The sequence below is a fragment of the Pagrus pagrus genome, assembly GCF_965226575.1.
Source record: "Pagrus pagrus genome assembly, chromosome: 17".
Taxonomy (NCBI): Eukaryota; Metazoa; Chordata; class Actinopteri; order Spariformes; family Sparidae; genus Pagrus; species Pagrus pagrus.
Window position 1 is genome coordinate 19465058 of NC_140201.1, and position 14096 is coordinate 19479153.

The 14096-nt window shown below is 41.3% G+C and overlaps 1 protein-coding gene across 1 annotated transcript; it reads left to right on the forward strand.

Annotated features, from left to right (window-relative positions):
• The first annotated feature begins 7617 nt into the window (after nt 1-7617).
• Nucleotides 7618-13748, forward strand: gjb9b (gap junction protein beta 9b). The gene is made up of 3 exons (XM_084378923.1): nt 7618-7692; nt 11698-12175; nt 12615-13748. Exons 2-3 carry the CDS (start codon nt 11786-11788, stop codon nt 13041-13043), a joined length of 819 nt encoding a protein of 272 aa, XP_084235049.1. The 5' UTR covers nt 7618-7692; nt 11698-11785; the 3' UTR covers nt 13044-13748.
• Nucleotides 13749-14096: the final 348 nt, after the last annotated feature.

Here is a 14096-nt window from a genome sequence, read left to right on the forward strand (position 1 = left end):
TTGGCCTGTTACTGGTGTACGGTATAGGTGATAAAAACACTTAAACCAAAATTTTGATTTCTTTAACATCTGCTATTGTTTGTCCATGAATTTGCTGGACCTCCTGTCATTTAATGCCTGTCCTGAGAAATGTCCTTGTGTTGTAAAGTGAGTCTCTGGTGTTTTTCCATGAGAAGAGCTGCTTGTCCCTCCACTTGTTTTTCTTGTTGTATCAGCTCAGTATGGCATTTTACCTTTGTGTGAAGTCAGGCAGTGATGTTTCTCCGGTGACTATTTGAGAAAAATTACGACTGCAGAAATTTTAAAGCCTTCAGGAGAGCAAGAACCTGGAAAAGCTCATCAAATGGACCGTTGAAATGCCAACAATGGGAGGTGCTGGAATCCCCTTCTGAAGCCAGTTTTTGAACCTATTAATTTGTTCACATTTCAGCAATTTGGCATCATGAAAAGTATGCTGAATTAGCTTTTAGAAGTTCCTGTTAACAATGTATCCATTCTGTAGGCTGCAGACAACTATGGCTGGATTACCTTGATACTTATGATGATTTCTATGCAGATTTTAGGCATCTGCAATGATGATAATAATAAAAATGTCAATCACGTCTGAATAGACCATGAGAGTCAAAAAGCAATGACCAAAATTATTGAAATAAAAGCCAAGATGTATTAAAATCACCTCAGATATCATAATACTGAAATGTGTTGTCATGCAGGGCAGCAGTTGGCCTCTAGCAAGGTGTAGGATGAGATTAATAAGTGCATGTTTGTGGAATGATGATGAATTGGTCTTGAAGTCACAGGTTGGAAGAGGAAACCCCCAAAGGAGCTTCAACCAATCTGCATAAGAACAGCCAACAATACCGCTTGTTGTGCATGCAGTCCGTTTACTTGGCATCATCCCACGCCGCATTGTTATTCAGGCACAAGCTAAGGGCATAACTCCATCTGTGAGAAATTAATAATTCTGAATATCATCACGCATTGTGTATAATATGAGAGGTTACATGATAATGGTTCTTCAAATTTAAATTGGACTTTATTTAATCAAGTTTTCCTTGACCTGAAATAAAAATCAGAAAAATCGTTTCAGTTTGAATAACCTACTTTAACAAGGTTCGCAATTATATTGTGACCATTAAGTTGACAGTCGAGCAATTATTGATAGACAATAGACATCATAAACTGGTTACTGCTTTATCACAAAAAGCCAAATCTCCTGCTCTGGCAGACAACAAAACAATGTAGTGTAGTTTTACATGCAGCTCACTGCTCCCTCAAACACCAGAATCACTGCCAGACCCACATACAAAAAGGAACGGTTGCTCTCTGGAATAACAAATCCTGACCTACTCGGAGCGGAAGAAAACACAATAAATGGCAGAGCAACACAGCAAATTTGTAAAAGACAATTGCAGTCAGATTACACCAGTTTACCAGAGATAACTGTGGCAGATTTGCCTCTCGAAATGTGCAGTCATTTTTAAAAACAGCGAGTGTTAGATTCAACAAAGAAGTAAACAAAAGCAGGTTTCTCATTTGTGACCAATAACTGGCTTTTATCATGAACTAGCAGATTTCATGAGTTGTGACTAGCTAGTGTTAACAGCTGACTTTTCTGACAACAAAAAGCCTGCAAAGCTGTATAAAAGGTCCACTGTGTAGCATTTAGGAAGATCTATTGGCGTAAATTAAATGTAATACTCGTGATTATTATTTTAATTAGTGTGTAATCACCCGCAGCTACAAAATTATATTTTCTTTACCTTAGAATGAGCCTTTTATATCTAAAAACAGAGCAGGAGTCCACCATGCTGCGCCGCCATTTATCTACAGTAGCCCAGAATGGACAAACCAAACACTGGCACTAGAGAGGTCATTTTGCATTTTTTTGCATTTTTCAACACCCATTATTATCAAGTTCTTCAATACACGCTTGAAAGGGGTGTGTGAGACACAGTTGTCCAGTTAGTTGCAATCTGCAACATCACCACTAGATGCCACTAAATCTTACACACTGGACCTTTAACTGGGCAAAAGCAGCAGGCTTCATACAGTACATGTAATGCTAAAAAGACTGAGGCTAAATCAACAGGTCCCGAGGCAAAAGGTCAGCATCCACGTCAGCAGATAGGGGGCAGCTTTCATGCAGTTTTCATCGTAGCTGCTAAGCTAAAATTGCTAGTGCACACTATGTCTGAAGTGGGTGGACAAGCTTGTCTGTCAGCTTGAGCTGTGAAGCTCCACAAATGTTTTGATGACTGCATTTTATTTTTTGGGTGAACTGCTCCTTTTAATGGTGCGGTTGGCGCATTTAAGCATGTTTCAACAAATGCTGTCATGTTGAGCAAAAAATATGTTTGTTAAAAGCATAATTAATTGGTATCCCACAGGTACATATGGAGTCAAGCAACATTCATTTAGTGCATTTTATGCGGAACATAATGAGTGTAATTACCAGGTATTTGATTGACTGTAATCACTGGCTTTCTGCATTAATCATCTCACAGACAATTATGTGTTTTTCCAGTAAAGCCTTTACAAGCTTTTCTTCCACAGACCAGCATCCTGTGGCGTTGGTGTAATGGACAGAGAAAGAGAGAGATGGAAGATGGTGACCTCCTCGAGGGGGCATCCTGACATCATCCACAGTGGCGGTGGAGACACGTTGCTGTCACAACACACAGCGAGGGGGGGCTGGCTCGGTGTCACCAGCTCTGACACACTGGGGAATGACCCAAGCTGGAGCAATGACTGTGACAGTAATGGGACAGGTCTCTGGGAAGGGGATGGGTGCTGGGGGGGGAGCTGGGTGGAAACAGGAGAGGGTGGAGGGTTGAGCTGTGGGAAGGTGGTTTGTTGAGGATGATCAGAGAGACAAGACATAAGACTAGACAGGATGACTGTATCAGCGTGGATGGATACAGCATTGTTTGGATATGTGAAGTAAAACAGTTCAGACCTGACAAGTGAAAAGCAAAGCATAGCATTTGTAAACACCAGAATGTCATCATCACATTCATAGTGATGGCTTTATGTAAAGAATGACAAGGAACTGTCAGCTTTGATTGATTATTATTAATTATTATATAAGTTTATATCAATAATAAAACCATGTTTTCCATACGACTTGTTTGAACTTTGCTTTCTCCTCCATCTTTGCAGTTTGTAGTGAGAGATAGAAGCTCGCGTCCCTGCTGGCGAGGGCCTTATATTTCTAAATAAATAACATTTCTGGTAGAAAGCCCTAATTTTCTTCGATTCCCCATGCAGATAATGAGCTTGTCCTCCAGTTTTATTACACACATCTCTAATGGGGCTTTGACACTCATTTAGTAGCCTCAACATTACTAGAATATGGACGTGCATGCTCAGCCACTTATTCTGAGCCTATTTACTCGAAAAAGACAGAGGCAACAAGACCAGATTCATGTAGGAATTCCAGCAGACACTGTGCAGGCCACCCAGACTGCAGAACAGGGGAAAGAGGTGTTTGTTGTGATTTTCTCATTTGGTTCAGTTCATTTCTCCAATGTCTGCACTTTCATGATGAATATGGAGAAAGGTTGCTTTTCACCCACTGTCACCTTTATTCTTTTCTGCTATGGTTTAAGACGAAAACATCCAGTGGTGTGTTCCTCTATTCATCAGTGAGAGTTGCTTTTTGTTCTTCAGACGCTAATAACACATGTGAACCTACAGGGCAGGCCTCTCCACACTGAAATGCCTAAAAATCCACTAGACATAAAAGGTGATATTGATAACATTCAGCCACTAAATGTTGCATTCCATCTCCCCCTTCTATGACGCTCACAACACCATTGTTTGAATCATCTGCCTCCTCATGTGGTTGCCCATTTGTGGCACTAGCTAACATTGCTAACGTTAACTAGCTAGCTAACGTTAACGTTGCTAACCCTTGCTCACGTTAACATCACGTACACTAGCGAGCGAACGTTAACGTTGCTAATGCTAGCTAACGTCAACATTGCTAATGATAGCTAACGTTAGGCTGGGCGCATACTGTAAAACTCAGCCTTTTTCACGTTTTTTCCACAAACTGGCAACTACTAAAACCCACGGTGTTAACAAAACACAGATATAACTTGATACCAACAGTGTTTTACCATTGGCTGACAAACCTTGTTAGCTGGAACCATCCAGTCAGAATTCTTGCAAAATAAACAGTAAACAAAACAATCATTTTGGACCCAACAAAATTCTTTTTCACAAGTCACAGTCATAATAATGTTTTTAAAGGAAAGATTTATTTATTCTGCACCTTTCTACAAGCTCTGTACTGTAGATGTACAATTTTTGAAAAATGATTTGTCTACATAAAAATGTTATCAATATGACCTTTAAGTTTCAAACTATGATGCTTTAGTTTCCCTTCTTGCATCAGTTTTGTGCAAGCAGGGCTCCGAGGTCAAGTTAGCAATAATACATATCATGCAATGTCTGGTTAGACTTTCAAAATAAAGCTTGCTGACAATTGTTTCACGTAATATGACATATTGCGACTTTTGGACTGTTGTGTCACAGTGTGGTTAGGTTAAGGCACAAAACCTATTAGATTTAGGAAAAGGTCAATTACTTGTTAGCTCACTTAACAACAAGTTAACATTGACACTTGGCCACAAGCAGGACTTGGACCCCAGTCTCCTGGTGAAAGTTGCTGTGTATTCATTGTCATTCTTTTCATTTTCTTAGAATTATTTTTTGGAAAACCGATCTTCGCACATCTGCGCTCAGACAGGTGTGTCGGAGAGTAAGTAATGAGAAGGTTGCTTGGCCGAAACTTAGCCGTTCAGTAAATGTAAAGTGTTGACTGTGCGGGAGATTTTGTTACTCAGAGGTCACTCAGGTCAAGAATGAATCAGCCGGATGTCTCCGAGCTTCCTCTACATAATGAGAAGAGCAAAGCGGGGCTGCATCTCTTGTGTCTCTCTCAGGAGTTAGATGGGCTCATTCTGATTGGCTGAGCATGTTTGTGTACACTCAGTGTGCTGAAGTGGGTGGCTGAGTGAAGAAAGCCCTAATGATGATTAGTGATCATAGAGCTATAGGCAGTCTTTAGTTTGACCAAAAGGCTGCTGGTGTTTCAGGTTTGAAATCTTCGGTCACATGGAATAGCTTGTTTTCAGGCAGCTGTATCACTATTGATAACCGACTCTGTAGCTTTGCTTGGATGCTGCCGCTTTCTTTATCACAGATGATGTGGCTGCTTAGTTTTAATAGGGGAGATGGGATCCTCAGTTTCTCTTTCTATTTAACATATCTCCTCTCTCTCGCCCACCCTCCGTCTGACAGACAAAAACACTGCAATGAAACGATGGAGCATCAGCATTCTCTAGAGGCCAGCGGAGGGCATGACATAATCTGTGTAGAAATGCATTCATCTTTCTGCCTGTCTGATCTCCCTTCCTGTCTGATTCCTCTCAATGCGAGATAGTGCTGTATTATTACTTCAGTCCAACCTTGCGCAGTTCTTTTTTGGTGCAATCAGATATTTCCTTTAAAAGGACTGACCGGTTTAACATGAACAGGATTCAAATGAGCAAACCTGCTTTGTGGCTTATGAGTTACAAGCTTGCCAGCATCACTCTGGCACACCCTAACAGAACTTAGTAATTACCCTGAGAGCAGGTTTGTTTCTCTTTCACCACATATAGTAACAGCATTGTCAAAACCAAACAATTTTCACATTATTTCACATTAGTTCTCATCTTCTTTAATTTCTAAAATGTGTACCTTTGTTAGCCTCTTTGCTTCCGCTTTTTGTAGTTGATGCATTCATGGATCACACAGACAACCAGTGGGTGTGCCAGTGTCGGTTGGCACACCCACTGGCCACTGGCATCTATGGGATTGTCTGCCACAAAGACGCATCTATTATCCTATTTCCTGTGACAATAAGCTGCCATGGAATTTTTCATTTTGATGAGAAGGGACGATACAGGACTGATATTGCAATATGATGCCATACACAGTTGGGTGTGTTTTTGATTTATGTGTATATTTGCTGACATCATTACAGGTTCTCCTTAAAATAATTTTTTTCTTTAAATATTTCTTTTAGAACTAAACTTAAATCACTTGAGTTAATTAAAAGCAAAAACTGTAATAAGTTTATTTGTAATTTTGAAACCTTTTACCCTGAAACCTGATATCTACTTTTTTCCATAAATGTACCCCTCAGTCTGTTTTTACTTTATGTTATTTATCTCTATTTCATTTTTATCTTGTTTTGTGCATATATTTATTTATATTATCCTTGTTTCATGTTCTTCATGTACCTTTATTTTCACTTTCATTTGTTTTGTATGTGCTACTGTCTTGTTTGCATGGAGTCTATGTAAACCCTCTTTTTCAATAAAACATTCTTTAAAAGTTATTTTCAAAACTAATTTATTTCACTCTTTGTGTTCTGTTCAGATATCTATTTGGCTTGGTAGACTTCCTGTATATTCCTCCTCCAGTCAGAGCACTGATGTGGACCAACCAGATCCTTCTGGACATTCCTAGCTCCAGGCTCAAAATTAGACGACCGGAGCCTTGTGATGGCTGCCCCTGATCCCTGGAACAAATCAAATCAAATTTTATTTGTATAGCCCAAATTCACAAATCACAGTTTGCCTCAGAGGGCTTTACAACCTGCAGTCCTTAGAAATGTTAATCGTTGCTGAAGACACACCTCGTCTCATTGGCACTCAGTTCCTCATCTCATCTCATCTCATTTTCTTTCCGCTATTTCCCTATTGGGGTCGCGGGGTGTTGCTGCTTTTTTATCCCCCCTTTTCGGGGGGTTGCGGGGCTACTGGGGCCAAATCCAGCTCTCACCGGGCGAAGGCCAGGGTACACCCCTGGATGAGACGCCAGTCCTTCTGGCTGCTGGTCACCTGCTCTACCCACTGAACTACAGCCGCCCCTACACTCAGTTCCTGTTGAGCTTAACACTGTGTTCCTCTGCTATTATGTTATAATGTTGTTTGTTCATTGTTCTTCCTCATTCCTCACTGCTTTTTTTTGTATTTCAAGCCTGTTCAGCACTTTGGTCTGTGTACTGTATGAATAAACTTTTCTTTTATCAACCATTTTGAGAAGCCTAAGAGGAAGCACCTTTTATTCTTTATGTGCATGCATCATCATCACAATGCACATGTAGATGACGCGGACACTAAGCGGGATCTAAAGGTTAAATGCCAGCGTGGACTCGAGTGCTCACACTCCCTCACAGTTTACACTTTGCATTCTAATGCACTGATTTGTATCCGTTTCATATCATATACAATACTATGCAGACTGTCACCTGTCTGCTTACACTTCCTTACCCTCTAACTGTCATTGTCAAATCATGTTACATTCCCACGTCCAACTGTTTAACTGTTTCTCATTCCTTTTGTCTGATCTTACCTCTCTGCCACTCATCAAAAAATCCCACAGCAGGTCTGCTCATGCAAAACATGTCCAGAATTGGCATTACCATTGTGTCAGTACGCAATTGTTTGTGTGTGTCATACTCCGCCTATTCTCCTTTTCCTGAACGCTTCCAGCAAGTTCACACCTCAAAGCCAAACCCCCGTCAAAATATCCAGGTGAGAGCGAGTCAGTAAGCATCGACACAAGGCCAGCTGGGACGCACTTGGCAGTCAGGGAGCACCTCTTTCACACTGGCTCTCCGTGCCGTCTAAGGTAAGGTGCTTTGTCTGTGTTTAAAAGCAGTGTTAGCTCGAGAAAATAGATGTTATGTAGATGAATTTCAGTTTAATTTCAGATGACGGCTGGAAAGGATTCAAGATAGCGTAAAAAAAGGGACACTAAGAGGGCTAGAATATTATTCATTCAGTTCCTTTTCCATCATTCAACGAGGCAAGATCTTGACACAAAAAGATCTCAGAGAGAGCTCAGCCCTGGTGCGTACAAAAGAATGAGATTTGTAAAGACAGATAACTGGAAGCAGTGCGAATAAAACTATACACAGATTGCTTTTGCTCTGCTCCTCCGGCTGATTCGTGTACCCTTGGAAAATGGAATGAAGTCAGGTTGAAGGTAAGAAGGCGAGATATGTGCCCATGACAGGAAAAGAATGAGAGGCAGAGCTGGTGTAAAAAAAAATAAAGAAGAAGAAGAAATGCAACACAAGAGATCTTCAACCCCACCTTGTTAGCCAGGAGCATTGACTCATACAGACAACATAGCCTTGGTGTATAGAAAGGTATTTGTAACTAGCTCAACCTGTAGAGCGAGTTGGGGCCAAGCATACATCAGTGTTTCAGATGAAGTGGTTGTGTACACAAGGAGCTGGATAAAGCTGTACACATAATGGGCAGCTGCACTGAGCAGTGGCGGGCCAGGATGTACACAGGGCCGGGGCAAAAGAATAAAAAGGGCACCAGCTCACGGAAAGTCATGATATATTTACTGTAGGGCACTTTATCATGTTTTATCAACCATAGGGCCACCCAAAAGGGCACTGTCGCTGCATTTTTTTTTAACATGGGGGCTCTGGATGGGCAATCACCCCCACTGAATCCACCAGTGGCACTGAGGATCAATAGAAGTGTAGGAGGAGAGTTTCCAACTAAGAACTGGAACATTTGGACATCCCTGCCTAATACGTCACCTGATGCTGGGCATGTTTGTGGCTGTGTGAGAGCTGTATTTCATTGCATCGGGTAGGAATATTCGAATCAAACGCATCAAATAACCCGAGGTTTCTCAGTTGAGAAAGCATGATACGTCTCGTTCGTCACAACAAAGAGAAAGACAAACACACGGCGAAGAGATAGACGAGGCCGGCTGCTGTCGGCGGGGGAAGGCAACATTGCAATCTAGAGCAAATAGGAAAACAAATTGTGGTCCAGCTTTGCCATCTCCCCGAGACAAGATATACTGTTGTCTCTGAGGTTTTTGTTTTTCCACTCCGTGCTGAATGTCACCTCAAAGTTTGTGTATGGGTGTGTGTCAAATTGAGAGAGAAATCACCCTAATAAATCACATGCTCTGCATCTTTGTGCAAAAGCAATGCATCACGCTGTGTTTGTGTGTAAACATGTAATTTGCAGATTTGTCAGGCCTCTGGTTTAAAAGATGAAATTTCTCAAGATTTAAAACAGGGATACATCTTACAGCCTGTCCTCTCAATAAAACTGAGGAACATCACAGTCCCCAAGAAAAAGACTGAGACGCATTTTAAGATTTATACCACTGTATTATCCACTCAGATGAGGTAAAAGGTAAAAAAAGTAAAAGGTAAAATCAGCAGTGATTGAACCTGTTTCGCTGTCAGTAGCCTATGTTGTGATCCTGAAGCCATTCATTGAGCCGAGTCTTTTTCATGCTGTGTAATTTAATAGTCAGGAATTCTGGATGAGAGAGAAAATAGCAACTGATTTGACAGCTCAATATGTCTATACAGTGATGCTGAAACGGTGAAGGAAAGTGTTTCTGAATTCAAATACTCCGGATTAGACGAGACAGAATTGAAATGGAACAGTGAACAGCGAGGCTGTTATCCAACTTGTTCCCTGTCAGGCTGCGAGCGTTCTCCAGAATGAGATGTAAATGTATAAGAGGGGCTTTTTCTCCTATTGTTGAAAAGTAATCCTTTAGAAATCTGAACCCTTATGTCCTTCTGTTTACACTTACATAACAAAATCAAATATGTATTTCAATGCTGTTTGCACCCCTCACTCAACAGTCACACCTGTCGCTCCCGAGCTCCCAACCCAAACTAAATCTGTCACTCCCTCTTAGACTCTAATGCAAATGAATCTTTTTACACACACATGTATGCATACACCACTCGGTTTACACACCCCGCAAACTCCAGAGAGAGGGAGAAATGGGAGGAGGATACACATGCAGCCGCAAATATCTGGAAGTCAGAGCCAGCTGACTACAGAGGTGATCCACAACAGCTCCATCTTTAAATCCACATGCTAATATTTCAACTGAAATCCCCCTTCTTGATCACAGAGCAGGAGCCCCATGGCACGATCGCAAATGAAAGCCATCCCTTAACGGCCCTTTGAAGAACCAAGTGCGGGATTACAGAGATGACTGTGGCTGCCTGATCAAACATCGTATTAACAGTTGGTTTCGTCTTTTCAGAACAGGGAGGGCCCAACGATGACTCACTCACTGATGTGTAATGAGTCAGTTCTGACAAGGTACCTCTGTGTAAATACAGATCGGATATCACAGGGACTACGGTCGTGAAAATGGTGTCTGGTTGTTTGGTTTCTATACAGCTGGTCACATCAAAATGATTATTTCCTTTTGATTGTTTATTCTGCCTCTTCAGGTTGGGAAATGACCTGGAAAAGTTGTATTACCTTTATGTAGTAAAACTATTATATATCATTACTAATATAAACACGAAAAATCAAAACTATCCTTTCATAATTTGAAATCAACCACAGGTGATTGGAATACTTTTCCGTGATTCCTATGTGTTAGCAAACGTGTACATTTTTAAAGGGGCCTGAGAAGTCCTATTTAGTCAGATTCATTCAACAGCTGTATCATGCCGCCCAAGGTTCTGGAGGAGTTTTTTAGAATCTGAGAAAATAATCCTGATGATGTTATGGTGATGTCATCAGACTTGTGCTGGCTTTAGTTTGGAGACTACAGATTTATATCAGAAAGTCTGCATTATAAAGTTGGAGTTTGGAGGTTATAACAATGGATGATATCTGGTTGCACTATGGGAAATGTAGGATCCAGGATTTTGGGGTCTTATTGGGTCCTCTCGGGTCTGAATTGTGTGGACTAAAAGTCAAGATATCTAAGCTGCTGTGTTGATTTTGACCCGCCTTTTTAAAGTTCCCATATTATGCTCATTTACAGGTGCTTATTCTGGAGTCCACTAGAAAATGTTTATAAGCTGTAAAGGTACAAAAAGCAATTCAGGCGAAAGATAGTTGATTGCTGAGTCTCATTCCTCAGTCATCAAATACTGACACTTGGTTGGTAGGTTGGGCTAACCGACAACCCAACCCTTCAGTATTTAACAACCTTACATATTACTCTTTTAATGTTCAAAAAACAGATTGTTTCCTCATAATGTTCATTACTGTAGCACCTCTATTTTCTCTTTGTCTGAGACACTTCGTTTTAGTGCCTGTCTCTTTAAGGCCCCCTCTGCAAAAAAACGTCTGCTCTTATTGGTCAGCTCTCACAGGCATGAGTAGGCACCACCCACTGTGTTTCCATATCAGAACTGCTGGTGCTGTCATCACAGCTGGCCCGGGGGGCGTGGCTGAGGGTGGTGACTATGTAGTTGTGACATCACAACCTCACCCAAGTCCTGTCGGCTCATTTCAAGGCACATTTCTGACTACAGTTGTGTGCATTTCTCCCTGGATTGAGAGATTTGATAAGTTCACAGAATTTATTACTGCTGCTCCCCTGTTATATAATCAAAAAAGACAGAAATCTCACCGTGCAATATAGGGCCTTTAAAATGTCTCACTCCAGTCCCTTAACTTTAAGAAGGTGCGATATTAAATCACTGGGAGTACTCCTTTTAAACCTGGCTGCAATACTTGCTTTATAGAATTGAATTAAATATATTAAAAGATGAATGTGCAGTGCTGTTATATCTAATAAATGGAGAGAGTTTTTCACATTCAAGTCCTTGAACTATTCTCTTTCTTTTTCTCTTATCTGCTTTATTATTCTTCCATTGCTCAGGGTACGCTCATCAAGAATCTCATCCCACCTGGTCTTTTGAGGAGCTCCACCATTTCCTTCCCCCTCCTGAACCTCTGAGGCAGCAGCCATGAACTGGTCTGCGTTGGAGGCGCTCCTCAGCGGGGTAAACAAGTACTCCACCGTATTCGGCCGTGTCTGGCTTTCCATGGTCTTCGTCTTCCGGGTGATGGTGTTTGTGGTGGCGGCCCAGCGAGTGTGGGGCGACGACAGCAAGGACTTTGTGTGCAACACGGCCCAGCCTGGCTGCAACAACGTGTGCTACGACTCCATCTTCCCCATCTCCCACATCCGCCTGTGGGCCCTGCAGCTTATCTTCGTCACCTGTCCGTCGTTGATGGTGGTGGGGCACGTCAAGTATCGCGAGAAGAAGGACATGCAGTACGGCGCCTCGCACAAGGGCGCCCACCTGTATGCCAACCCTGGGAAGAAACGCGGGGGGCTGTGGTGGACCTACCTGGTGAGCATGAAGGGGCTGAAAGATTCATTCTTCCACACATGAGACACGGCAGTGCTTCAACCTTGAGCAAACTGAAGTTAGTCATTGTTAAAAATGTCAGAAATAATTGCCACAGATGAGTGGCTGTGTACAAAAGGCTGGAGAAGACATTTGTGTAATTATATATGGTTTGTTTGAGCGCAAGAAAAACTGTTCTGATGGCTTCTTTTGGCCCAATCAGAAACAAGTTTCAACATTTTTTCAACCTGGACCCAAGCTGTGTTAGTTAGGCGCTTGCAATTGTTGAAAACGCTTATGTACATTTTTTGATAAATCTTGCTTTATCGATCAATTGTCCTACTTCCAAAAGACATGATTTCTCCAGCTATGATCAAACTCTGCATATGAAATTCCCTTATTTATTTAAAACTGAATAATGTGTTTCCCCTTTTTCTGATAGACAAGTCTGATTTTCAAGGCAGGCTTCGACGCTGGCTTCCTTTACATCCTGTACCACGTCTACGACGGTTACGACATGCCCCGCCTGTCCAAGTGCTCCCTCGAACCGTGCCCCAACACGGTGGACTGCTACATATCACGTCCCACTGAGAAGAAGATCTTCACCCTCTTCATGGTGGTCTCCTCTGCTTTCTGCATCTTGATGTGCATCTGCGAGATGATTTACCTCATCTGCAAACGCATCCAGAAACTGATCAGGAGGAAGACTGAGGCAGAGAGGAGGCTGTTTGCCGAGAGTCACAAGATGGCGCCGCTGTCAGCGCCCAGGTCAGAGTTCAGGTCCAAAACATCAATCAGAGTGGATCCTACAGCCTCCATCCAAAACCTCAATAACATCAAGGAGGAGGATGCGCCACCTCCAAAAAAATAACATACAATATGGCAGGAGTCATGTTGAAAAACTGAGAAAAGTACTCATGGGACACAATGCATTCATCAGACTCTGCAGAGAACTGCTGCTCAACACGAAAGATATCCATCGATTCAGGGATCTCTGAGACAGAGTTGTGTAAATATTATCATATTAAATGACTTTCTGCAGGGATGCACAACATATTTATGCAATTTAGCCCCTCAAAAAAGATGAGAGGGAGTTAAAGGGTGGAGAGTATCTTTTGGAAAAGGTTTGTGTGACAGTGTGGATGTGTGTCTATATTTGTGTTTCTGTATGTTTTATTCGCCAGTTGTGTGTTTAAGCTGTTATATCAGGTACTATGTAAATAAAACTAGAAACATATAATGCTGAAATACTCTAAGTCATGTAAATACAGTCCAGAGTGATTTCCCTGAATATACACACTGCCCCCTAATGAATAAAACAAGATATAGCACACAGAGCACTTCCTTTAGGGGTAACAATATCCAGCAGAAAGCACTTGAGTGCTTTTTGATCTTTGATATGAAATATGAAGATTTTTATTGCGAAAGACTTACTTTGGCTCCTGTTGACATTTTGTGTCACACTATTAAATCATATCAAAACTGCTGAAAAATTAGACCAAATATATGTTTATGTCCACAGATTTGTTTTTTTTTGTTTTTTTTGAAGAATGAAGTTTTGTATTTTGTATTTATTGTTGTCATCTATAAAGTTATTTCTCATATTTCAGTGTGTGTCCTTTTTTTGATAAAACTTCTACTATTATAATACACCATGCATCATTTAAAGCTGTCAGTTAAGGGCTTGACTGTGAAGATGAGGAAAGGAAAGGCGACATTTTGTTTGAAATAATAATATACAATGAAATAAAACTATGCTAGATAAGCATTGATCTTTGTTAAACATCAAAAGCTTTATTCTCCAAGTTTGTATACATAGATGCAAAAGAATGTGACTCTAGTTTAGTAGCTTTAAAATGTTAAGAAGGTGCGATATTAAATCACTGGGAGCACTCCCTTTAAACCTGGCTGCAAAACTGTGAAA